The sequence below is a fragment of the Primulina eburnea genome, chromosome 8, assembly GCF_022965805.1.
Source record: "Primulina eburnea isolate SZY01 chromosome 8, ASM2296580v1, whole genome shotgun sequence".
Lineage (NCBI taxonomy): Eukaryota > Viridiplantae > Streptophyta > Magnoliopsida > Lamiales > Gesneriaceae > Primulina > Primulina eburnea.
Window position 1 is genome coordinate 36982130 of NC_133108.1, and position 26920 is coordinate 37009049.

Consider the following 26920-nt stretch of genomic DNA (forward strand, 5'->3'; position numbering starts at 1 on the left):
TCGGGCAGAGCACTTAGAGGGTGATGTTCAACGTTATGCTCACTATCTGCATGAAGCAGAAGAGAGGAATAGGAAGACTCAGGAGGAGTTTGAAATATCCCAAGAGACTGTGACAGAATTCATCGAGCTACGTGATACACTAGTTGACAAGATCCAAATACTCAAGGATCAGAATCACCAACTCGTGCACCAACATAATCAGTATAGTGAACAGACTGATGCACATATTCATGAGTTGCAGAGTACTGTTGAAGTTCTTAGTGACCAGAATGCAGTTCTGCATGGCCATATTGAACATCTACAAGCAATAATAGCCAACCAAGATGAACCTGAAGAGGAACCAAAAGAGGAAGAAGAAATGGAAGAGGATCCTATGGAGTTTGGATTAGGAGAAGTGATAGATTAGACATTCAGTAGTACTCCTTTGTATTACCATGTGTTCCAATTGCATTCATGTTCTCAATTTCGATGTTTAGTTGTAATTGCACTTCTTGAGGAATCAATAAAATTTATTTCAATCCATTGATTTCATATTTAAACTTTGAGAAATTACTCTATCATCGTGCTTCAATTATTTAGTCTTTATTCTGCCATCAACCTTAGAACATTCTTAATTGTAGAAAATGGACGGATGACCAGTTAGAAACAATCGCAATTCTCGCTACGGCAACCGCAACGATGAGGAAGCACAACAACAACAACCACCACAACCACCACCAGCAATTGACCTCAGTCAGGTGGACTTGATGGCTATAGCCACAATCGTGGCAACTACGCTACAAGGGTTAGTGAACCCTAATGTTAATCAACCACCGCCACCACCTCCAGCTCAGAACGGGACTAAGCAGCACTACGAGGCTCTCCGAAGAGCAAGAGTCCCTAACTTCGATGGAAGCACCGATCCAGAGATCGGACAGAATTGGATGAAAGAGGTGGAAAATCATCTTCGACTACTTGAGGTTCCCCAAAGGATCAGAGTAGAGGTGATTACACCTTTTCTTGTGGATATTGGCAAAGGTTCCGAGAGGCATTCCTGAGGCAGTACTTTCCAACAACAATTCGAGTGCAGAAGCTGTCAGAATTTGAAAGCTTGGTTCAAGAACCAAACATGATAGTGGTGGAGTATTCATCCAAGTTCCACTCGTTGGGAACTTACTCCCCAACCATCATGGGAGACGAAGCCTTGAAGATGCATCGCTTGAAGAAGGGATTGAACAGCCGTATTCAATCTGCCCTCGCCGTTATCGAGCCCAATAGTTTTGATGAATTGATGGGAGCCGCCATCAGGGCTGAAAATGATATTAAGAGGCGTGAAGGCGAGAACAAACTCAAACGTCCTCAACCAAGCCAGTACCAATCGGGCCAGCAATTCAAGAGGCCTAGGTTTTCAAACAACCAATTTAGTGCTCCATCCAAAGGAACCACTTCTTCTCAATCAAACAAAGAAGGAGTCAAGTGCCAAACTTGCGGATTCACACACACTGGTGAATGTCGTAGGAATTCTGGAGCTTGTTTCCGTTGTGGGAAGATGGACCATCGCATTGCTCAATGTCCTATTCCAGATCCAAGGAATGGTCCAGCTAGTGGAACAACTCCAAATAAGCCTAAGGAGAACAAGCCCAATGCTCGAGTCTATGCTATCACTCAAGAAGAGACGGACAACTCAAATGATGTAGTAGCCGGTACCATTCTAATCAATAATATACCTGCTTATGTGTTATTTGATTGTGGTGCTACGCATTCATTCATGTCTAAGAGATTTGCCAAGAAGCTAGGAGCTAAGCCTGATAACTTAGAAGAACCATATAGAGTAGCAACCCCTGCAAATCGAATTTTAGAAACTCGCACTCTATATCGGAATATTGGTGTTTTAATAGAAGATCAGAATTTCAAGACGAACCTAATTCAACTAAACATGGTGGAATTCGATGGAATTCTTGGAATGGATTGGTTAGCCAAGAATCATGCTTTAGTAGACTGTCATGAAAAGACGGTAACCATCCAAGCTCCACACCAAGAGAAAATTTTATTTCATGGTAAGACAAGAGAACGAAAGACTCTTCTTTCTGCTTCTCAAACTTGGAAAGCCATGAAAAGCGGAGAATAAGTTTACCTGGCCATATTAAGCGAGGTAAAACAAGAATCCGCACTTGCACTAGAAGAGATTCCGGTTGTACAAGAGTTTCCGGATGTTTTCCCTGAAGAATTGCCTGGCATAATTCCAGATCGCGAAGTGGAATTTGAGATTAAATTAGTGCCAAATGCTGCACCAATCTCAAAAGCAGCATACCGAATGGCTCCAGCAGAGTTGAAAGAACTCAAAGAGCAACTTCAAGAGTTGTTGGACAAGAAGAAAATCCGACCAAGCGCATCTATGTGGAGAGCTCCTGTCCTATTTGTAAAGAAGAAGGACGGAAGTATGAGGATGTGTATCAATTACAGAGAGCTGAACAAGAACACAATCAAAAACAAGTATCCGCTTCCAAGGATAGATGACTTGTTTGACCAGCTCAAAAGAGCTTCTGTCTTTTACAAGCTCGACTTAAGGTCAGGCTACCATCAACTCAAGGTCAAGACAGACGATATTCCGAAGACAGCCTTCAGAACAATATATGGACATTATGAGTTCATGGTGATGCCGTTCGGATTAACCAACGCTCCAGCAGTATTCATGGATCTCATGAATAGGGTGTTCAAGCCGTTTCTTGACAAGTTTGTTGTGGTATTCATCGACGACATTCTAGTGTATTCGTCAAATGAGGAAGACCACAAAGAACATCTTCGTATCACACTCCAGACGCTGAGAGAGAAGGAACTGTACGCCAAGTTCAAGAAATACGAATTTTGGCTAGAGAGCGTCGCATTCTTGAGACACATAATATCAGCAGCAGGAGTATCAGTGGACCCTAAGAAAGTAGAGGCAATCTCAGATTGGTCTAGACCAAAGAATGTGACAGAAATTCGAAGCTTCTTGAGATTAGCAGGCTATTATCGAAAATTTGTTGAAGGATTTTCTTCAATAGCCATACCCCTCACCAATCTCACAAAGAAGAACTCTAAGTTTCAATGGAGTGAAAAATGTGAGCAAAGCTTCAAGACTTTGAAGAAGAAGCTTACATCCACACCAGTGCTTGTATTACCTATGGAAGGTAAGGACTACACAATCTACAGTGATGCATCTAAAGAAGGTTTAGGATGTTTACTCATGCAAGAGGGAAGGGTGATTGCGTACGCATTAAGGCAGTTGAAGCCGTATGAACAAAATTACCCAACGCATGACCTCGAACTAGCTGCAGTGGTATTCGCACTAAAGATTTGGAGACATTATCTTTATGGAGCCAAGTGTGAGATTTTCACCGATCACCAAAGTCTCAAATATTTGTTCACACAAAAGGAACTAAATATGAGACAAAGACGATGGATCGAACTTATGAAGGATTATGACTTGACAATAAGCTACCATCCAGGCAAAGCCAACAAGGTAGCAGATGCTTTAAGTACGAAAGAATATGAGTAAGGTGATCCTGACAACACTTTCAGCACAACCATGTCTTCGAGAGACAATCATGATGAGTCAAGATAGGGATTCCGCTTTGGTGAAACTAAAAGAGCAAGTTAAAGAAGGGAAATCACAAGATTTCGAGACGGATAACAAAGGAATCTTGTGGATGAAAGGTCTATTGTGCGTACCAGACATTGATAACCTTCGACAAGAAGTAATGTCTGAGGCACATAAGTCGAAATTTTCAGTCCATCCTGGCAGTACCAAGATGTACAGAGATTTGAAGAAAATTTTTGGTGGAGTGGAATGAAGAAATACGTGGCAATTTTTGTTTCCAAGTGTCACGTGTGCCAGCAAGTCAAGGCAGAGCACCAAAGACCTGGTGGACTTCTTCAACCATTAAAAATCCCGGAATGGAAATGGGAACATATTTCCATGGATTTTGTAGTTGGTTTACCAAAGTCGAGACAAAGTCATGACGGAATATGGGTAATCGTAGATAGACTCACAAAATCTGCACATTTTTTACCTGTCCGCATGAATTATAATTTGGACAAGCTAGCCACATTGTACATGAATGAGATCGTACGATTGCATGGAGTTCCAGCTAGCATACTGTCAGACAGAGATCCGAGGTTTACATCCCGCTTTTGGAAGAGCTTTCAACAAGCTATGGGAACCAAAATTACTCTTAGCACGGCCTATCATCCTCAGACCGATGGCCAAACAGAGAGGAAAATTCAAACTCTAGAAGATATGCTGAGAGCATGTGCTCTAGACTTCAGTGGTAATTGGAGCGAACATCTGCCCTTAATCGAGTTCGCGTACAATAATAGTTACCACAGCAGCATTGGAATGGCACCATACGAAGCTCTGTATGGGAAAAAGTGTCGATCACCACTGTATTGGAATGAGGTAGGGGAAAAAGCCATTGTTGGACCCGAAATGATCCAAGAAACAGTGGATAAAGTTGCCGTGATCAAGGAGAGATTAAAAGCTGCACAAGATCGACAGAAAAGCTGGGCTGACCTTAAAAGAAGACCCGTGGGATTCGAAGTCGAAGAGAAGGCATATGTGAAAGTGTCACCCATGAAGGGTGTAATCCGATTCAATAAGGCTGGGAAACTGAATCCCAGATACGTCGGACCATTTGAAATTCTTGAGAAAGTGGGAACACTTGCTTATAGATTAGCACCTCCACCCGACATGACAAGAACTCACAATGTATTCCACGTTTCGCAGCTGAGAAGATATGTTTCTGACCCTAGTCATATCCTTGAAGATAGACCACTGTTGGTTGAGGGAAATTTAAACGAAAATCTGAAATATGAAGAAATTCCGATTCGAATTGTGGATCAAAAAGACCAAGTACTGAGGCGACGAACTATTCATATGTCAAGGTACAATGGTCCAACCACACCGAAAGAGAAGCTACTTGGGAGTTGGAAGAAAAGATGCGAGCACAATATCCCTATCTCTTTGAAGATCAAGTATAGCCAAGTTTCGAGGACGAAACTTCTCATAAGGAGGGAGGGATGTGAGAATCTGAAATTCCAGCAGCTAGCAAATTTCAGCAGGAGCTAAAAATTTCAGCAGAAGCTAATATTTCAGAAGCTAGTATTTTTCCAGCAGATTGGAATCCAGCAGCAGACAACAGATAAAATCCAGCAGCAGCAGCAGCACGAAATTCCAGCAGACAGTTACTAATTCAGACCATAACTTGTAACTGAAGCATTTAATACGAAATAAAGATTGTTAATGTCAGATTATGGCTCTTAATTGGGAGGCTAACAGTCAGAATTTCACTTATATATATCACCCTCAAACCTCTGAATTAGTTTACCAAAATCTTGGGCTATCACTTGAAATTAGAGCTAAGAGAGTACATTTTCGAAGCTGTAAAACCCAGAAGCAAGGCAAGCAGATTTCCAGACTTCAACCGAAATTCTTTAAGCAAATTACGGTAAGTGGGCTTATGTATAAATATCTTGAAATCTGTTTGATAATTCTATTTTAAAGTTCAGTTTCTGTATGATTTCTGATATATGATTTTGAAGCACTGAAAACTCCCTAGTGAACTAATGGTAGAAATATATATTCTGAACATTTCTGAATTTTGATTCTGATTCTGGCCTCACCCCTTAGAGGAGAGAACATATAGGGGACTGATATCAGTTTAGCCATGAAATTCACTAACGTGCTCAGTGCTTACTAATTCTGATTATTGTTCTGAAACCTATAATCTGATTTCTGTTCTGAAAAGATGAGTTTCTGTATATTATTGTATTACTGTTTTTGTTGAAAATGATTTCGAAACTGGGAGTTAATCCCGCCCCTGCTTACTGAGTGACAATCATATCACTCACCCACCAAACCCATCTCAGATAAGAGTACTGAAGAAATGTTAGAAGAAGAAGAGCAGATCCAGTTCTGGGGCTGGTGAAGAAGACTGTTGTTCTCAGTTTATGTTTATTATATTCCGCTGCATCTGTTAAGATACTGTAATATTTGGTTTTACATTTCCGCTGTAAAATATTATTAATTGAGTTGTATCAGACATTGAATATTCGGTATTATGAATAAAAGACTGGTTTCTGAAATTCTGTACTTCTGAGGCTTGTTGTTTTCGAATGAATATTGGATAGCAACGCCGGTGTCAACTAACCCCCGTCCCGGGGCGTGACAATATTGCATATCGAGGAAATGCAGTTTCTGATTATATAACTACAAAATACTAGGAACTATTTGTAAACCGCAAAAATGTTGTGTGTAATGTCCATATATAATTTTTTGGGCTAAAAATAATTTTTTTGTAAACAATAATATTATAAGTGAAGTAGAAATCATGATTTGAATATGAATTTTACAAAGTCATGAATGATTCTCATTCTTTGTATTACTTGAATAATACTTTAGCTAGGTAGATCAACAATATTGGTCAACAAATTATAGTATCAAATTCTAGAGATTTTATTCGGGTACCTAAATCAAAGTCCAATGTATATTTCTTTAATTCCTTTCTTCTTTCTAATTTTATTTTTTATTCAATAAATTACATATTTCATTAAAACTAAAATAATTGACTCAGGAAAAAATTCGCTCTTTATTATTTATATATTTATCGTTCTAATTTTTTTCTAGAATATCATTCCTAATGATGACTTGGTTTACTTTATTCGTTTTTATTTTAAAATTGCGAAAACCTCCGATCGTGTCCAAAAATTTCGAGAATAAAGTTATTAAATAAAAGTAATTAAGAAACGCCACCTTTTCATATCAATATTTATTTAAATAACTACCATCCATAAAAAAAAATTAGGATTATATTTTGTATATCATAAATTTTATTTATTTTAATATATCAATCATTTGCTAGAGTCACGTTATTACATGATTTACAAATTATTACGTTAGTCTAAAATTTTACAAAATACACATAAAAAATAACACCTGCATGCAACTCATGTCATTAAAGAGTAGATAGCTCCACATCAATGGCAAAGCGACCCCATGTCATTGACTTCATGGGACACTTCAGGTGCAGTTGTAGTAATTAGATGCGTATATACCAAATCTGATACTAATACAAATATAGTCAATATTCTTTATCAAATATGTTGTATCCGATGTAACGAAGTTACCGTGGTAATAATTGAAAAGCGTAAATTCGATTCCAAGTTGGGAAAAGTTTGAGAAAATCTTTGGAGCAAATCTAGTCAGATCTTGCTTTTTGTGTTGCAGATTTTGGTGGGCCTCTCTGAGATTCTCCATTCATCTCTCTCCCTTCACCGTATTCAAAAAACCAAATCAAAACCCCACTCATAATATAATTTTAAAAAAGCACAATTTATTTTTCTTTTTGTCATTTAATTATTACTTGAGAATATTGGTGGCCATGGGTATGGCTGCAGCTGCAACGAAGTCTCAGTTTCATGTTTTGGCTGTTGATGATAGCTTAATTGACAGAAAATTGATCCAGAAATTGCTTAAAACTTCTTCTTACCATGGTACAGCCAGATTCTGGTTTCTTGAATTCGAAGCAAGGATTTCCAAATGGTTTTTTTTGTCCTTCTTGAAATGATTAATATATGGGATTAATTTAATCGAGCTTGGATGTTAAATGCACTATACTAATTAGAATTTGAAATTATATTGCTTTTGGCAGTCACTGCAGTTGATTCCGCCTGCAAAGCTTTGGAGTTTGGAGTTTCTTGGTTGGTCTGAAGAAGAAAGAAGCAATCCAACTGAAACTTCTATTCCTCCCAACTTTCATCAGGTTCATTTTCTTTCTTTAAAAACGATCAAATTTATAAATGAGACTTGAAAAACATTTTTATTTGAGTCCAAAAATATTTCTTATTCGAAGTCTGATGTTTCTTGCAGGAAGTGGGAATAAACCTTGTTATTACAGACTATTTGTTGAGGATCGAAGTTGAGTTTAGAGGGGAGTGAATAAACTCTACTCGTTTTTCGTTCTGATGAAGTACTAGAATCCTGTTAAGAATAGTAGTTGATCTTGTGCGTGTACTTTCACCTGATTACAGTGAAAATGTGCGGAAACAATATGATGAAGTAGTAGAAAAACAGTAAAACAGTAGGCATCAGTTGTTTATGGAAGTTCGAAGATAAACTCTTCTACGTCTCCCCTTCTTCTGTTTCCAGAAGGTATAACTAAAAGACTTTGGATATTACAGTACAACTCTTGTACACACCAACTTCAGAAGGACTTACACTTCAGCCTACTGAAACTCTTAGTTTCTCAACTCACAAATGTGCGTAACACAAGGTTCTGAAAAGACTCTTTTCAGATTACAAACTCTTCTTGATGAAGTATAGATAGTGTAGTGATAGTGAAGAGTGTGATGATCAGTAGCACAAGATGATCTTCAAATGATCAGATAATTGCTATGAAGCGTGTGCTACTTTTCTTTTTGTTGAACTTTAAGAGTGATTTCGATGTAAAAGCTTTGATCCTTGAAAATCTGTTTTTGTAACCTTGCCTTTGAGTAAGGTTTGTTACCCTTATATAAGAGCAGCTGAGTTCAACGTTCATAAATCAGAATAGTCTTCAGATAGTCTGATAGAGTCAGCTATATTGCCAAAAGAAGTTCCTGCAACAAGACTGTAGAACAATCAGTTCTGTTTTATACCAAAATGGGTAAGGTGCATTAAATGATTCAGTATAGCAATTAATGCCGCAATTAATACTAGTACTTGGAACCCTTAACGGTAACATTAAAGAAGTAACGTTAGGCAACGTCTTCTACTGGTTTTGTATAACTATCTCTTCTACTGATTTAGTTTTACTAGATCAGCAGCTACTAATAAATTAGACGTTTGATCTGGTCTGCTGGTCTACTGGTTTTAGTTATCATCGCCACAGTACAATTCATGTCTAACAATTTCCCCCTTTGTGGTGATGCCAAAACCTAATCAGTAGAAAGTTGTTAAATAAAACAGATAATCATATAAACTGAATGATAATTGTCAATAAGGATTTAAAAGTATCAATTGATTCCAATATCCCTGAAAATAATTTCTTCAGACGGAGGCTCTTGATCTCTTCTGTCAGTAGGTTCAGCCTCATCTTCTTCTTGATTTCCTCCTTGATCTCCTCTATCTGCCCTATTCTCCTTGATTTCCTCTATCTGCCCTATCTTCCCCCTTTTTGGCATCAGCGGCAACGACATGAGCAAAGAGGTCATTCAATCGGCCTGAGATATTGTGAATGCCATCGGTTAGCATTTCCAGATACGGGGTCTGAGAAGAAATGCGATTATCCAGTGTAGCGATAGATTGATTTTGAGAATCAATCTTGGCATCCAAAAGTTCCACAGAAGTAGATAGAGATCGAAAGTGATCATCATGCTCAGTGAGTCGAGTAAGAATATTATTTTGATCACTGATGAGGGTGGCGTAAGATCTCGATATAGCTTGTCTGAAAATGGAAGTTTCAGCATACATCTTGTCTGTGGTCTCCTTAGTGAGATAGAGGTGTTTACCCATTGTTTCTCGGAAGGATTTAGCACCAGTGAATTCCGCAAGGTTTTCACAAGACATACGCTTCACTAACTCAGAGATGTTGTTGAGATCGTTTTGCAGACATAGAATTTGATGTTCGAGATTGAATGCATCGAATTCCGGGGAGGGAGTGCGTGCAACTATGCGTTGTTTGATTTCAGAGACATTCAACGCAGTAGAAATGGGAGCATCATCCAACAAAGCAGTAGTCGGAGCAGGTTCCAACAAAGCAGTAGTAGGAGCAGGGTCTGCTGTGCTTTCTGCTGGAGTTGCAGAAAAAAGAGGAGCAACAGCAACCAGATGAGTAAATTCTGCAGTAGAAACGGCCAAGACAGAGGCCAACACTTCTTCCGGTGGTATGGAAACATCCTGTGAGACTGAGGGACCTTCAGTAGAAGGAGCAAGCTGCTGATTCAGAAGAGCTGTCATCTCGACTTGATGAGCAGCAGAGAATACCTCTAAATTCGGTAGCAAAGAGGGAGCATCTGAATCTGCCAATTGTTGCCCTGGAGTAGGAAAGTCAGAAGGTGGCAACGAAGTAGCCGGTGCTGCTTCTTGAGTGGTTGAGACTGAAGGTATAATAGATTCAATGACTTCTTCAACCGAAGCCAATTCATGCACGAACAGCAGTGATGATGTCGGGATGTGTCGAGTAGGAGATGCAGGAGTACTGAGAGCAGAAGCCTTTGGGGAGGCTGTAGTCCTTTCCTCAACTGACTGTTGAAATACTGGAATAAGACCGACATGATAAACAGTGGGCTCTCCAAAGCCTTGTTCTTGAGCAAGAAGTTGCTCATTCATCTGCTTCAATTTGTCAGAGAGAATCATGATAACATTTTGATCCTGAACAGCGGTAGGAACAGCATGATCAAAATTGGATTGAAGAATTTGCAGAACTGATTCTAACTTCTGACATTTCAGCTGAGCGAAGACAAAATCCCTTCTTCGCAAGGCCTCGATGATATTTTCTGTTTTGGCCAGCTGAAAAACCTTCCTTTCTGCATTCATCATTTTGGCAAAATTTCCTTTTGTCTTGAAGTAACTCAAGGAATGGAATAGTCTCACATGATGCCATTCATCAAAAAAATTCATGTCATCATTAGCAGAGCTCTCAATCTCTGCGAGATGAAGATCAACGCCAGTAGCCACAGTGGTTTTGTGACTAATAACAGGTGGTTCTTCCACCATTTTTCCCTTGCCTTTGTCAGAAGATGACACAGGCACGATTGGTCGGAAAGCAGAAGACCCGCTTGCTGGTTCCCGAAAAACAATTCCAGATGTTGGCTTAAAAACTGGAGCAGAAGGAGGTGCTGAAACGGACGTAGTAGCAAGTGCAGTTGAAGAAGCAGTGGTCCTAGCAGAAGGGACCGCTTCTGGAAAGACCTGTCGAATAGGTACTTTCTCAATCTCAGACAGTGCTGCTGTCTTCTTAATCTTAAGAATTGTGCGAGATTTCTTCTTAGCTAGGGTTGGCACTGCTGTTTGAACACCAGCAGCAGACTCTTCTGGTGCTGTGTCATCTGAATCCAACGAAATGATCAATCGTTTCTTTGATATTTTCTTCTGAGGTTTTGGAGCCTCAGAAGCAGTGTCCCCAATTTCCTTCTTCATCGCCACAAATTCTGCCACTGTTGGCTTAGGCCTTAAAGCCAACACATTCGCTGCATCAATCATGGTGATGGGAGTCGCATCTAGATCACTGGTGGATGCAAAGCCAGCATCCTTGAGCAAAACGCTAATTTGAACCGCGAAACCAGAACTTCGCCTGACAACCATGTCCTTCATGATTCTGAAAATAAAATGACTCCAATCTACCTTAATCCCCTTGGTGATGGCAGTCATAACTTGAACATTTTCCTTAGTCAACTTGTCGAATGTTCCAGCCTTGATCAAAATAGCTTTGGCCACAATATCGGCCAGAATCTGATACTCGATTTTTAGCAATTTCTTGTGACAGGAAGGAGACAGTTCTTCTCCAGAGGCTGAGAAAGAACTAAGCGCAATAGACATATCCAGCTTAGAAATGTCAGAGAGTTCAGAAACACCTGCAAGTGGAAGGAGGAAGACTTGTAGTGACCCGTTCCAGAATCACCTACTAGGCAAGAACTAAGCATGCAATTAACCTAATTAACAATAATCAGAGCTAACAGCGGAAAAAGTCAACAAAATAATGGTTATACAACCCAATCGAAGTCTAGAATAACTCAAAATAAAAATACCCAATACAACCATATCGAATCAAAACAATACCGATAAACTAAACCAACCAGATACTCACGTCCTCCTCCTGCTCCTCCTGAGCTGTCCAACCTGAGGCCTGCCCCGAGGGAATGGGGTGTCCAAGAATAAACAAAACCGAGGACGTGAGCGATAAGAACGCCCAGTACAAAAGTATGAGTATACAGACCTATATGAAATGCACATGCTATGATCATGATACCGGGGTAGTCAAGAAACAGGAGTCACAAAAGGATCTCAACAATGCTCAGTCTAGAGGCGCCAAGTGGATAGTGCCGCGCGGTACACCTCTGGGTCACTGCATCCACTACAAGACAGACGTGGACCTAAAATGTCCCGGACCACCGAAGCCCTCCCGACCCGTCGGCCACTGTGTACTCTCGGTGTCCATGCGTCCACAAGACAGGGCTGAGCGGCCCCAAGATATAGCTTATCTCGAAAGAGATACAGCTCAACAGTAAAGGCTATCTCGAAGGAGGTACGGCTCAACATGAAATGCAACGTGCAGTAATAAACGTGACATAATAGCATGCATCATATGACATATATCAATGCACCACATAATCATGCAACACATATAAGAATGTATACTCAACCAGGATATCTCGGATAGTACTTTCGTACCTCTATCACAGCAAGCCTAGCCTTACGCAACACCGCTAATCAGGTCTAGAACAAGCCTACGCATCAAAAGCATACTCAATCAATACTACCATGCTCGACTAGCAAAACCAGTACTCCCTAGTACTACCAAAGGTTTAGGGTTTACCTTCGTCCGTCGACAGCCCTTTGATGTCGATTGCCTCGTAACTCAGGCGCCGCTACGCTACTACTCCTGGCAGCTCTTGGCTATCGCTCGACCAACAACTAACCCTAGAAACCTTCCAAACTCTCCAAAATGAGAGAAAACTCAAGAAATTGGCAAGTCAAAAATGAGAAATCCGAGTACTATTTATAGGCCATGTTCGGATCCTCCGAACAACACTTCGGAACGTCCGAACGCTACGTGTCCATTGGCTCTTGACAGCTCATGATCGGATCCTCCGATTATACACTTCGGACCGTCCGAACATGCATGGAAAAATGACGTGTCGATCAACACTCGACACCTATGATCGGATTCACCGAACTACACTTCGGATCGTCCGAACTCTTCGGTGCTTCCGAACCCTCTTCGGTCCGTCCAATCATGACCATAGCCAAAATTACACCTTAAACCTTCTTAATCACCATTACTCCGTTAATTACCCAATTTGGAATTCGGGCTACTACAAGACTGCTCCTAGATGAGCGGCATCAATGGAGATAGAAGCATCTCCTTGAGTATAAACAATCTTGCCTTCATGCACTATGGCTTTAGCATAAAATTCCAGTAAGGCATTTTTGTAGATGACTGCTGGTGCTTCCAGGAATTTGCGGAGTCCCGATTGCTCAAGATCCTGAAATATTTTCAAGAGATTCTCATCCTTGAGGTTGAGAACCGAAGCAAAGTTAACTTGATACGCGTTAAGAGTGTAAGCGTTAGCCATTCCTGTATGCAGATGAGATCAGACAAATTTGCAGTAGTTAGTGAAAGTAGAGAAAACAGTAGCTGAATAGCGATAGATATGAAACAGTAAAGGTAAAAAGGTTAAATCTAAATGAATATATACAGCCGTCAGATAAACATAAAGACACGTGTCAGTATGTTCTTGGTTGAGTGTTCGAAAATTTTGCAGAAACTGTCAGATATTCAAATAATTTGAAAATTTTGAAAATGAGCGGGCTGTCCAGTTGGTTACTGAAAATCAGAAGGGGATTTGTCATTTTATGATAACGTCTGCTGGAAGTTTCAGGGTGCTGAGAATATTTCAGCACTTCGACAAAAAAAAAACAACAGACTCGAAGTTTTATCGAAAAGACAAACATCCTATCTGTTTTCTGAAAAGACGTCAAACTCTCAATCTGACTGAGAGACTGTTCCCCCTCGGTAACTGCAATTAATAAATGGTCATAATTGCGATAAGTGACGCTTGGCCATCTTTCAATCTGAGCCGTTGAAACTGAACAGTCGCAATCTTGCGATTCACAAGAGTCTTTGTTCCCTCTATAAATACCTGCATATCTTGAACGAAGCTAAACAGATGAATGTAAAATGAAAACTCAAGTAAAGAAAGACTTAGGGTTAGATTCAGGAGTCGAAGCAAGGCTGTTCAGAGAGGAGTTTGAAGATGTCATTCTTCACGTAATGATCCTTGAAATACACTCCTGGATTTCCAGTATCCACCACCAGACGGATTTGATGCTTTCATTAATATGGATATGTTGCATCCATTTCTTCCAGAAGCATGCTGATGCAATTAGAGAGTGCTGGTGGATTGATGATGATGAAATCCCCTCTGATGCCCAGTAAGGCATCTAAAAAAATAGATTAGTTCTAACAAGACCCAAGCTTGTTAGATTCTTTGTAGTGACCCGTTCCAGAATCACCTACTAATCAAAAACTAAGCATGCAATTAACCTAATAAACAATAATCAGAGCTAACAGCGGAAAAAGTCAACAAAATAATGGTTATACAACCCAATCGAAGTCTAGAATAACTCAAAATAAAAATACCCAATACAACCATATCGAATCAAAACAATACCGATAAACTAAACCAACCAGATACTCACGTCCTCCTCCTGCTCCTCCTGAGCTGTCCAACCTGAGGCCTGCCCCGAGGGAATGGGGTGTCCAAGAATAAACAAAACCGAGGACGTGAGCGATAAGAACGCCCAGTACAAAAGTATGAGTATACAGACCTATATGAAATGCACATGCTATGATCATGATACCGGGGTAGTCAAGAAACAGGAGTCACAAAAGGATCTCAACAATGCTCAGTCTAGAGGCGCCAAGTGGATAGTGCCGCGCGGTACACCTCTGGGTCACTGCATCCACTACAAGACAGACGTGGACCTAAAATGTCCCGGACCACCGAAGCCCTCCCGACCCGTCGGCCACTGTGTACTCTCGGTGTCCATGCGTCCACAAGACAGGGCTGAGCGGCCCCAAGATATAGCTTATCTCGAAAGAGATACAGCTCAACAGTAAAGGCTATCTCGAAGGAGGTACGGCTCAACATGAAATGCAACGTGCAGTAATAAACGTGACATAATAGCATGCATCATATGACATATATCAATGCACCACATAATCATGCAACACATATAAGAATGTATACTCAACCAGGATATCTCGGATAGTACTTTCGTACCTCTATCACAGCAAGCCTAGCCTTACGCAACACCGCTAATCAGGTCTAGAACAAGCCTACGCATCAAAAGCATACTCAATCAATACTACCATGCTCGACTAGCAAAACCAGTACTCCCTAGTACTACCAAAGGTTTAGGGTTTACCTTCGTCCGTCGACAGCCCTTTGATGTCGATTGCCTCGTAACTCAGGCGCCGCTACGCTACTACTCCTGGCAGCTCTTGGCTATCGCTCGACCAACAACTAACCCTAGAAACCTTCCAAACTCTCCAAAATGAGAGAAAACTCAAGAAATTGGCAAGTCAAAAATGAGAAATCCGAGCACTATTTATAGGCCATGTTCGGATCCTCCGAACAACACTTCGGAACGTCCGAACGCTACGTGTCCATTGGCTCTTGACAGCTCATGATCGGATCCTCCGATTATACACTTCGGACCGTCCGAACATGCATGGAAAAATGACGTGTCGATCAACACTCGACACCTATGATCGGATTCACCGAACTACACTTCGGATCGTCCGAACTCTTCGGTGCTTCCGAACCCTCTTCGGTCCGTCCAATCATGACCATAGCCAAAATTACACCTTAAACCTTCTTAATCACCATTACTCCGTTAATTACCCAATTTGGAATTCGGGCTACTACATTCTCCCCCCCTTAAAAAGATTTCGTCCTCGAAATCTAGGCAAGAGAATGAACAAAACGAAATAACAACATCGTTACCCTCAAAATCTAAAGGACAACCCATCACTAGACGCTTAGCTAACACCGAATGACCCATCGGAGTAGAAACAGAAAGAATGACGTCTATGATCGTCCTGGTCACCCCATCGACCTACACTCCCCTGACTACTCTCATCACCAAAGTGGTCAGCCATCGCTACAACATAGAATGGGGAAACTAGTAAATTGGTCAACGGAAATCCCAAAACAGAAATCTATATCCCAAAATCGTACGCATGCTCTGATACCATAAATGTAGTGACCCGTTCCAGAATCACCTACTAATCAAAAACTAAGCATGCAATTAACCTAATAAACAATAATCAGAGCTAACAGCGGAAAAAGTCAACAAAATAATGGTTATACAACCCAATCGAAGTCTAGAATAACTCAAAATAAAAATACCCAATACAACCATATCGAATCAAAACAATACCGATAAACTAAACCAACCAGATACTCACGTCCTCCTCCTGCTCCTCCTGAGCTGTCCAACCTGAGGCCTGCCCCGAGGGAATGGGGTGTCCAAGAATAAACAAAACCGAGGACGTGAGCGATAAGAACGCCCAGTACAAAAGTATGAGTATACAGACCTATATGAAATGCACATGCTATGATCATGATACCGGGGTAGTCAAGAAACAGGAGTCACAAAAGGATCTCAACAATGCTCAGTCTAGAGGCGCCAAGTGGATAGTGCCGCGCGGTACACCTCTGGGTCACTGCATCCACTACAAGACAGACGTGGACCTAAAATGTCCCGGACCACCGAAGCCCTCCCGACCCGTCGGCCACTGTGTACTCTCGGTGTCCATGCGTCCACAAGACAGGGCTGAGCGGCCCCAAGATATAGCTTATCTCGAAAGAGATACAGCTCAACAGTAAAGGCTATCTCGAAGGAGGTACGGCTCAACATGAAATGCAACGTGCAGTAATAAACGTGACATAATAGCATGCATCATATGACATATATCAATGCACCACATAATCATGCAACACATATAAGAATGTATACTCAACCAGGATATCTCGGATAGTACTTTCGTACCTCTATCACAGCAAGCCTAGCCTTACGCAACACCGCTAATCAGGTCTAGAACAAGCCTACGCATCAAAAGCATACTCAATCAATACTACCATGCTCGACTAGCAAAACCAGTACTCCCTAGTACTACCAAAGGTTTAGGGTTTACCTTCGTCCGTCGACAGCCCTTTGATGTCGATTGCCTCGTAACTCAGGCGCCGCTACGCTACTACTCCTGGCAGCTCTTGGCTATCGCTCGACCAACAACTAACCCTAGAAACCTTCCAAACTCTCCAAAATGAGAGAAAACTCAAGAAATTGGCAAGTCAAAAATGAGAAATCCGAGCACTATTTATAGGCCATGTTCGGATCCTCCGAACAACACTTCGGAACGTCCGAACGCTACGTGTCCATTGGCTCTTGACAGCTCATGATCGGATCCTCCGATTATACACTTCGGACCGTCCGAACATGCATGGAAAAATGACGTGTCGAACAACACTCGACACCTATGATCGGATTCACCGAACTACACTTCGGATCGTCCGAACTCTTCGGTGCTTCCGAACCCTCTTCGGTCCGTCCAATCATGACCATAGCCAAAATTACACCTTAAACCTTCTTAATCACCATTACTCCGTTAATTACCCAATTTGGAATTCGGGCTACTACATTCTTTCTAGGCCTTTCTTTGCTTAGAAAGTCTTGTTCGTGTTGAAGTGCTTATTAAGCAAATTCCAGAGAACTACTGAAGTCAAAAGCTAAAGATAACGCTACTGGATAAATAGCATTTAAGATCTACTGTTTTTACTTTTGCATGATGTAATGTACTGGAATGGTTTCTAACAAAATTTCATTTTCAGCACTTGACTATACTCTACTGCTTTTCTTCAAGTTCAGTACGATGAATAAGCGAATAATAAAAGTTAACCAAGATAATCAGAAAGTAATTAAGTTAAATCTATTAAACCAAGAGAGTTACGAAAGTAAGAAAACTTATTCTCTGGTAAGGGTTTCGTGAAGATATCTGCTGTTTGTTGATCAGTAGAGACATATTCCAGACTAATGTTCTTCTTCTGCACGTGATCTCTGATAAAATGATGTCTGATGTCTATGTGCTTCGTTCTGGAATGAAGTACTGGATTTTGAGTGATTGCAATTGCACTGGTATTGTCACAGAATATAGGTGATTCGGAGGCTTGAATCCCATAATCTCTCAACTGTTGTTGAATCCACAGTATCTGAGAGCAGCAGCTCCCAGCAGCCAGATATTCTGCTTCTGCAGTAGATGTGGCTATGGAAGTCTGTTTCTTGCTAAACCAGGATATCAGCCTATCAACAAGAAATTGACAAAAACCACTTGTGCTTTTTCGATCTAGTTTGCAACCTGCATAATCAGCATCTGAATATCCAATAAGATTTAACGATGAGTCATTGGGATACCATAAACCAACATTTTGAGTTCTTTTTAAGTACTTCAAAATACGTTTAGCAGCAATATAATGAGATTGTTTGGGGTTAGATTGAAATCTAGCACAAATGCAAACAGCAAACATGATATCTGGTCTACTGGCAGTTAAATATAATAATGAACCAATAAGACCTCGATACTGAGTTACCTCTACTGGAATACCACTTTCATCTTTATCAAGCTTAATAGATGAGCTCATTGGAGTAGAAGCAGCAGAACATGCTTCCATTCCAAATTTTTTCAGAAGCTCCTTGGTATATTTGGCTTGATTTATAAAGATTCCAGTTTCTGATTGCTTGATTTGTAGTCCTAGGAAGAATGTTAATTCTCCCATCATAATCATCTCAAATTTATCCTGCATCAATTTTCCAAACTTTGCACATAATTTGGGGTTAGTTGACCCAAAAATGATATCATCAACATAGATCTGTACTAAAAGAGTATGCTTATTCTTGACTAAAGTAAACAAGGTTTTATCTACTGCTCCAATGGTAAAATCATGATCAATAAGAAACTGTGATAGAGTGTCATACCAAGCTCTAGGTGCTTGTTTTAGACCATATAGTGCTTTGTGTAATTTAAATATATGATGAGGAGAGAAATGATCGATAAAACCTGGAGGTTGTTCCACGTAAACTTCTTCTTGTAAAAGACCATTGAGAAATGCACTTTTCACATCCATTTGATATACTTTGAAATTTTTGAAAGCAGCAAAGGCTAAGAATATTCTGATTGCTTCGAGCCTTGCTACTGGTGCATAAGTCTCATCAAAGTCTATGCCTTCTTCTTGTCTGAAGCCTTGAGCCACCAATCTAGCTTTGTTTCTGACCAATGTGCCTTCTTCATTAAGTTTGTTTCTAAATATCCACCGAGTTCCAATGACAGCTTGGTGAGATGGTCTAGGTACTAGAAACCAAACATCATTATGCTTGAATTGATTCAGCTCTTCTTGCATGGCTTCAATCCAACTAGGATCCAGAAGAGCTTCTTCAATTTTCTTTGGTTCATCCTGAGATATAAAAGCAGCATGCATATATTCATTAAACATTTGCCTTCTGGTTCTTAAAGGCGCTGCTGGATTACCAATAACCAATGATGGAGGATGGGACTTTCTCAAGATAAACGATTTTAACTGAGCATCTTCCTGATTTGATACATTAAGATTGTTTTCCACAAAATCAGTAGTAGGCTCTAGAACATCTTCTGCTGGTATTGGTAGATCCAAAGTCTGTACTTCTGGTTCCACTAATGGAATGTCTGGTTCTGGATTTTGAAGATCCTTGGTATTCGCTTCTACATCATCTTCGCTGTCAATTTCCAGATGAATCCTGTCTAACCTGTTACTTAAATCAGATATGTTAGAGATTTCAGCACTGCTGTCTTCATCGAAGACAACATGAATCGATTCTTCAACATTAAGAGTTCTATTGTTGAAGATTCTAAAAGCTCTGCTTACAGCAGAGTAACCAAGGAATATCCCAGCATCTGATTTAGAATCAAATGCAGTCAAATGATTTTTGCCATTATTTAGTACAAAACATTTGCAACCAAATACATGAAAGTAAGATACGTTAGGCTTCTTCCCTTTCCATATTTCATACGGAGTCTGGTTGTGTCTTTTGTTGACCATCGATCTGTTTTGCGTGTAACAAGCAGTATTGATAGCTTCAGCCCAGAAGCGCTGAGAGATGTCTGCATCTGCTAGCATTGTTCTAGCTGCTTCTTTTAGAGTTCTATTTCTCCTCTCAGCTACTCCGTTTTGTTGAGGAGTTCTGGCAGCTGAATATTCATGATGAATTTCTTGTTCATTCAAATATAGCTCAAGATACTTGTTAGTGAATTCAGTGCCCCGATCACTTCTGATTTTAATGATGGTGGTAGATTTTTCATTTTGAATCCTTTTCAGAAGCTTGATCAAGAGACTACTGGTCTGATCTTTTCCTGCGAGAAAGATTACCCAAGTAAATCTAGAAAAATCATCAATAACAACAAGAGTATACTTCATTCCCCCTAAGCTCATGATGGGAATTGGGCCAAATAGATCCATATGCAGTAGTTCCAGACATCTTGAAGTTGATTTGCTATCTTTGGTCTTGAAGCTGGATCTTATCTGTTTCCCAAGCTTTTGAGTTGTCTCCAAAAGTTATCTTTGATCCAGTACAACTCACTATCTCAGAGAGTAGGTTTTTCTGTCCAGTCATGTGTCTGGAACATCCACTATCCAGATACCATGTAGAGTTACTGATTTCTGCTTCCTTCTTCTGTTCCTGCAAACACAAATTTTAGTAACTGGTACCCAAATCTATTTGGGTCCAAGCCTTATCAGTCCTTTGGGAACCCACATTTGTACAACTCTTGGGGACTTTGTACTTCGGATATCCAAAGATGTGTGTGCAACAGAAGATCTGTTATTTCTAACGGTATGCATATCAAAATGGCGTTCTTCCCTTCTGTTTCTGTTTTCCAGTCTGTATCTCTTCTGAACAGGCTTAGAGTTGTAGTACTGGTAGTTTTTAACCTTCATAGGATGTTGTCTTCCAGAGTTGAATTCTCTTCTGAATCTGTAACTCTGGTCAACTTTTTCCTTAGGTTTAACGTAACCCAGACCATAGTGCGTTCTTCTGTTCGTTAGATTTACATTCCTTTCAACTGAAGCAGTAGGTACTACTGGTTCCTGTAAGATGCTGGATTTCACAAAATGAATATATTTCCCTTTGCACATATCCAGTTTTGGCTTGGTATTCGTTTCAGAAGATCCTTCATCATTACAAAATCCGAGACCACTCCTGTCTCCAGGCTGTTTTTGTAATTCTTGCATCTTTTCCAATGAAACAGAAGACTTATTCCAAGCATTTACCAGTAGCGACAACTTCTGGTTCTCAGAAAGCACCTTCTGGTAATCTGCTTTGGCTCTTTCATTCTCAGTTATCAATTTACTCATCTCAACTTGTAAATCATTACAGCTGTTTACTTGCACGCAAGTTAACTTACTGTTCTGATTCTTTAAGTCCTGATTTTCGATCTTAACTTCCTCGAATGATTGAGAAAGTCTAGAATACTCTTCTACCATGTCATGTAAAGCATTAATCAGATTAGTTCGTGTAAATTCGTCGGAGTCAAAATCAAATACCTCTCCAGATGTCGAGGTTGAGTCAGTGTCTGCCATGAGACATTTTACTTCTTATGAATCACTGTCACTGGAATGGCTTTCTGAGTCAGATGACTCAGAGCTAGAGTCCGCCCACTTGGATTTGCTTTCTTCTGTAATCATCGCTTTTCGATCTCTTCTGGACTTTTTGTCATTCCTTTTGTGATCCTTTCTCTTTTGGTCATCCTTCTTTGGTTTAGGACAATCTGCAATGAAATGACCTATCTTTCCACAGTTAAAGCATCCCATATCACCAGATGGTGAGTCTTTCTTGAAGTTGCGATTGGGACCCTGATAAGTTTGATGGTTCTTCTTCATGAACCTGGAGAATTTCTTTACAAACAGAGACATAGAATCACTACTGATTTGTTCAGCAGTCTTCTCCAGAGTATTGTCAGTGATCACAGTCGGTAATGCCTGAGGTACAACTGCAGCAGTAGTAGAAGAGGTAGAGGCAGTAGCAGTAAAAGCAGTAGCAGTAGCAGCAAGAGCCTTGGTTGGTAGGCTTGAAGGCTCTTCTCCACTTCTCACTTCCAATTCGAACTCGTAGGCTTTCAGATCTGCAAATAAATCGTGCAGCTCCAATTTGTTCAAGTCTTTGGATACTCTCATAGCCATTGTTTTAACATCCCATTCTCTAGGTAATGCTCTCATCACCTTGAGGGCTATTTCCCTGTTGCTATGCTCTTTACCCAGAGCAGCTAGCTCATTGACCAGGCTACTGAATCTTTCATCGAACTCGTTTAGAGTTTCACCAGCTTTCATTTTTAGATTTTCAAACTTCTGCATAGCTACAGACAGTTTGTTTTCTTTTGTTTGCTCATTCCCTTCGCATATCTGGATGAGCTTTTCCCAAATATCCTTTGCAGTAGAACACATCTTTATCTTGCTGAAGGTGTTCTTGTCTAGAGTTTTATACAATATATCTTTCGCCACATTATCAAGATTGGCCTTTTTCTTATCTTCACTGGTCCATTCACTTCTTGATTTTTCGACCATCTGTGGTGCTCCGTCAGTGACAGCAATAGCTGTATTAAGCTTTAAGATTCTCAGTGGACCATCTGTGATGACATACCACATGTCATCGTCTTGTGCTGCAAGATGTGCTTGCATTCTTATCTTCCAGTCATCAAAATCTTCCTTAGAGAACATAGGGATCTTGCTGAAATGTGCCATTTGTTGTAGTTTTTCACAAACAAGAATAACCTGCTCTGATACCAATTGTTGAGGATCGAAGTTGAGTTTAGAGGGGGGAGGGATGAATAAACTCTACTCGTTTTTTCGTTCTGATGAAGTACTAGAATCCTGTTAAGAATAGTAGTTGATCTTGTGCGTGTACTTTCACCTGATTACAATGAAAATGTGCGGAAACAATCTGATGAAGTAGTAGAAAAACAGTAAAACAGTAGGCAGCAGTTGTTTATGGAAGTTCGAAGATAAACTCTTCTACGTCTCCCCTTCTTCTGTTTCCAGAAGGTATAACTAAAAGACTTTGGATATTACAGTACAACTCTTCTACACACCCACTTCAGAAGGACTTACACTTCAGCCTACTGAAACTCTTAGTTTCTCAACTCACAAATGTGCGTAACACAAGGTTCTGAAAAGACTCTTTTCAGATTACAAACTTTTCTTGATGAAGTATAGATAGTGTAGTGATAGTGAAGAGTGTGATGATCAGTAGCACAAGATGATCTTCAAATGATCAGATAGTTGCTATGAAGCGTGTGCTACTTTTCTTTTTGTTGAACTTTAAGAGTGATTTCGATGTAAAAGCTTTGATCCTTGAAAATCTGTTTTTGTAACCTTGCTTTTGAGTAAGGTTTGTTACCCTTATATAAGAGCAGCTGAGTTCAACGTTCATAAATCAGAATAGTCTTCAGATAGTCTGATAGAGTCAGCTATATTGCCAAAAGAAGTTCCTGCAACAAGACTGTAGAACAATCAGTTCTGTTTTATACCAAAATGGGTAAGGTGCATTAAATGATTCAGTATAGCAATTAATGCCGCAATTAATACTAGTACTTGGAACCCTTAACGGTAACATTAAAGAAGTAACGTTAGGCAACGTCTTCTACTGGTTTTGTATAACTATCTCTTCTACTGATTTAGTTTTACTAGATCAGCAGCTACTAATAAATTAGACGTTTGATCTGGTCTGCTGGTCTACTGGTTTTAGTTATCATCGCCACAATACAATTCATGTCTAACACTATTGTATGCCTGGAATGACAGGATATGATTTACTCAAGAAAATAAAGGTATATTTACTTATCTTTTGTAGGAAATTTTTGCATTTTAGAAAAAACAAAATGGTTTATTTGGTGAGATTAATTTTTTATTTGGAGCATTAATAAAAAAAATTATTATTTTTTATATCAAAATTATTATGTATTATTGTCTTAAAATCATGGATGAGACTGCTACTTTTGAATGTATCAAATGATCAGCTGATCATCTCGTGTAAAAAATACGGTATCGTATGCTGTATTTTCAGCAACAACAAACTATCCAAATCCTCTATATAACACTCTTGAACTTCTAGATCAGTCCCTCATGGTACATTTATCCTTACGTATGAACTAGTGGGCTACGTAGATATCTGGTAACCTACTTAGATCGTCGATGAATTCAATTAATAACTGATCTTCTTGCATAATATCTTTGTTTTACTTTTCTTTCTTTCTTTTTATTTACCAATAATTTTATTAGTTAGTCATTGTTTGGTGCGAACCATGAGACGATTATGTATATTTGTTTCATCTATCGTTTTACTCAAGTTTTACAAGTAATTATATTATTTATCATCTAATCTAACGAAGGAATGAAATGATGCGTAATAGACAAAAATGAGATTTGATTTCATTTCACAGGAGTCTTCATATTTGAGAAACATACAAGTGGTCATCATGTCTGAAGGGAAATAATATTGTCAAATATAAAAGAATTATAGAACTAAATTATTTCCCTAACTATATCGTTTGATTTAAAATTGAGTATGATTCTATTATGTGGTTTTGCCTTTCTTGAGATAACGAGATAATTGTGAAAATATATTTGAGCACATAGTTGAGATCTTATATTTATGTGGATGATTTGATAAGATATGATATTAATGTTTAATAGAGTTTATTTCTAATAAAACTCTTACTTTCCTTGATTAATAGGTTTCCTTGTGAGATAAGGCTCCCATATATAAAAAAGATGACCTAGGACGTTAAAGAGCGGCCGTTCACGACTAAATATAATACACGCACTTAGCACGCAAAATCTCAGGGAGTAAAAGGTGTCAACGTTGCTGCTGCTGTGTAGACTGCCGATAGTGAAAATTGCCTTAAGTGTTGGGAACATCTTCAGACAACATCTGGGAAGAAGTTGGCCGAAGATTGCTTCTCTTGGATCTACTGTTTGGCAACACGTTTCTTTTTTCTTTCTTGTTTTAGTTTTATTCTAGTTATTTGGTTTTAGAAAGCATTTGTTTTCTCAACTTCTTGAGGAAATTGATCTTGGTACAATCACTAGTGATAAGTTTTTTGTGTAAACATTGTGGTTTTTCTAGTGATTAATTTTTGTCATAAGGCACCGCACAAGTATTTATACTTGTGCATATTTAACCTTGTCCATCTATTTGTTTCAAGTCAATTTGTGTTATCTATTTTCCGCTGCGAATAGATGTTGTCCGAGATGTTGTAACATCTGGCACAACACCTAATTCTGACAAAACACAAATTCACTATTTTAAATCCTATTCTGATATATTCATTATTTTTGATATCTGTCGGATAAAATAATTCTAACAATGTCTTCTTAGCATGTGCCCTCAAGAATCAACAGGTAAGTTAAATTTTCATTATTTCATGATCTGCTCGTGTTTTTAATGTAAGAATTAAGTGTTAATATTTAATAGTTAATCGCAATTAACAGATGCTTAGAAGAAGGAGCAGAAGAGTTCTTCCTCAAGCCTGTGAGGTTGTCAGATGTAAATAAACTCAAACCCCATTTGATCAGAACCAAATTCAAGAATATTATGGGAAATCAAGAAACAAAAATGTCGAAAGAGGTAGAATCTGGAATCCAAGCACAGAAACAACAAAAAGTTCGATTAAATAAAATTAACATCATAAGGAAATCTAGTAAACATAAAGAGCTTTTACTAGACAGATTGAGGCAAAAATACAGTGGTTTCACCGTAAAGACTTTGTTATTATCTCTGCTGTTTTCTCTGTGTTTCTTAATTTTTGGCTGAGGTTTTGGTGATATGTGTACATGGAGAACTAGACGAGGATGATCAATAAAGGGGTTCATTTTCGGTATCATGTGCAATACTAGAAGAGTGATATATATATATATATATATATATATATATATATGATTCTTCAAATATGTGTGCGCGCGCAGGTGAACTTGTGTCTGTGCGCCTGCATGTATACATATATAAGCATATATAAATATTTCAAGAAAAGATAGACGCTGTCCATCTCCTCCATCGATCTTTTGTGGCCTTGCCATAGTGCACCAGAGTTAAAATTATGTTAAGCTTGATAGATTTCATGGTCAGAGTATGTGTCCAACGAACCAATTTGTGGCTTAGATTTTATTGAATATTGGGTAAAAAAATATTTATTTTAATAATATTTACCATTGTTTTATCCATTCATATAGATGAGTGATCATTTGATGATACACAGAACAACCCTTCATCGAACTTTATAAGTGGTTATCACTTATAGAGTGGAATAGTTTGCGGTTATAGTTGTACAACATTAGTCTTGTGATCCAGGACAACGTGAAAGCTCTACGTATTAGCATGAACTTTGATCCGTTTATAGACTCCATTGGGGACTATCGGGTGGTTAGTTCGAGTGTAATTTCAAAATACGTAGAAGTCAATGCATTATAGTCGAGAATTCACTGCTCACCTACGGATGAAGTTATCCTATATGATATGATGAATTAATAATGCAAGCAATATCTGGCCACAATAAGACATGTGTATTTTGGAAAGTTGTTTCCTCAATTGCAAATATCATGTCAATATTTTTACTAAAAGATACATCACATCATTTTTGAATTCATTTGCAACTCTCGATATACCAATGATTGCAGATTCGACCGGGATATATGTGTTGAAAGGACCGTAGTGTATGTTAGCCATAACTTAAGGTTCTTGCAGACACTATCAGTTATATCTAGGGGATCATAAAGCGATGCTACTAGATGCTCTTACCATGATCCGAATGGTGTAATCAGACTTGATTTGTGACATTCTTGATCAAAGGGTTGATAAAAATAATGAGTTTAATTAGAATAAGTACGAATATGAACAAATATTGTTATGAATCACGTGAAGTTGTAAATTCACGGCTAACTGTATCTCTGAACTATTGAGGGTCACAAAAATATTGAATTATGGATTTCAAATTCAAGGAGATGAATTTGACTACTGTAGTTTGATGAAGATCAACCATATTGTTTATAAAAGGGTTTATATGTTGATTACATGTACTGGAAGTTGTGAAATTTATCTTAACTACTAACTAAATGAGGAGAG

At 39.2% G+C, this 26920-nt stretch overlaps 1 protein-coding gene across 1 annotated transcript; it reads left to right on the forward strand.

Moving 5' to 3' along the window:
• Window positions 1-7167: 7167 nt before the first annotated feature.
• Window positions 7168-25458, forward strand: LOC140839504 (two-component response regulator ORR10-like). Its single transcript, XM_073206253.1, is given in 7 exon segments — window positions 7168-7509; window positions 7668-7696; window positions 7698-7778; window positions 7886-7913; window positions 23581-23630; window positions 24243-24280; window positions 25261-25458. Coding segments are annotated over 7 exon segments (351 nt in total). The 5' UTR covers window positions 7168-7397; the 3' UTR covers window positions 25274-25458.
• The last annotated feature ends 1462 nt before the right edge of the window (window positions 25459-26920 follow it).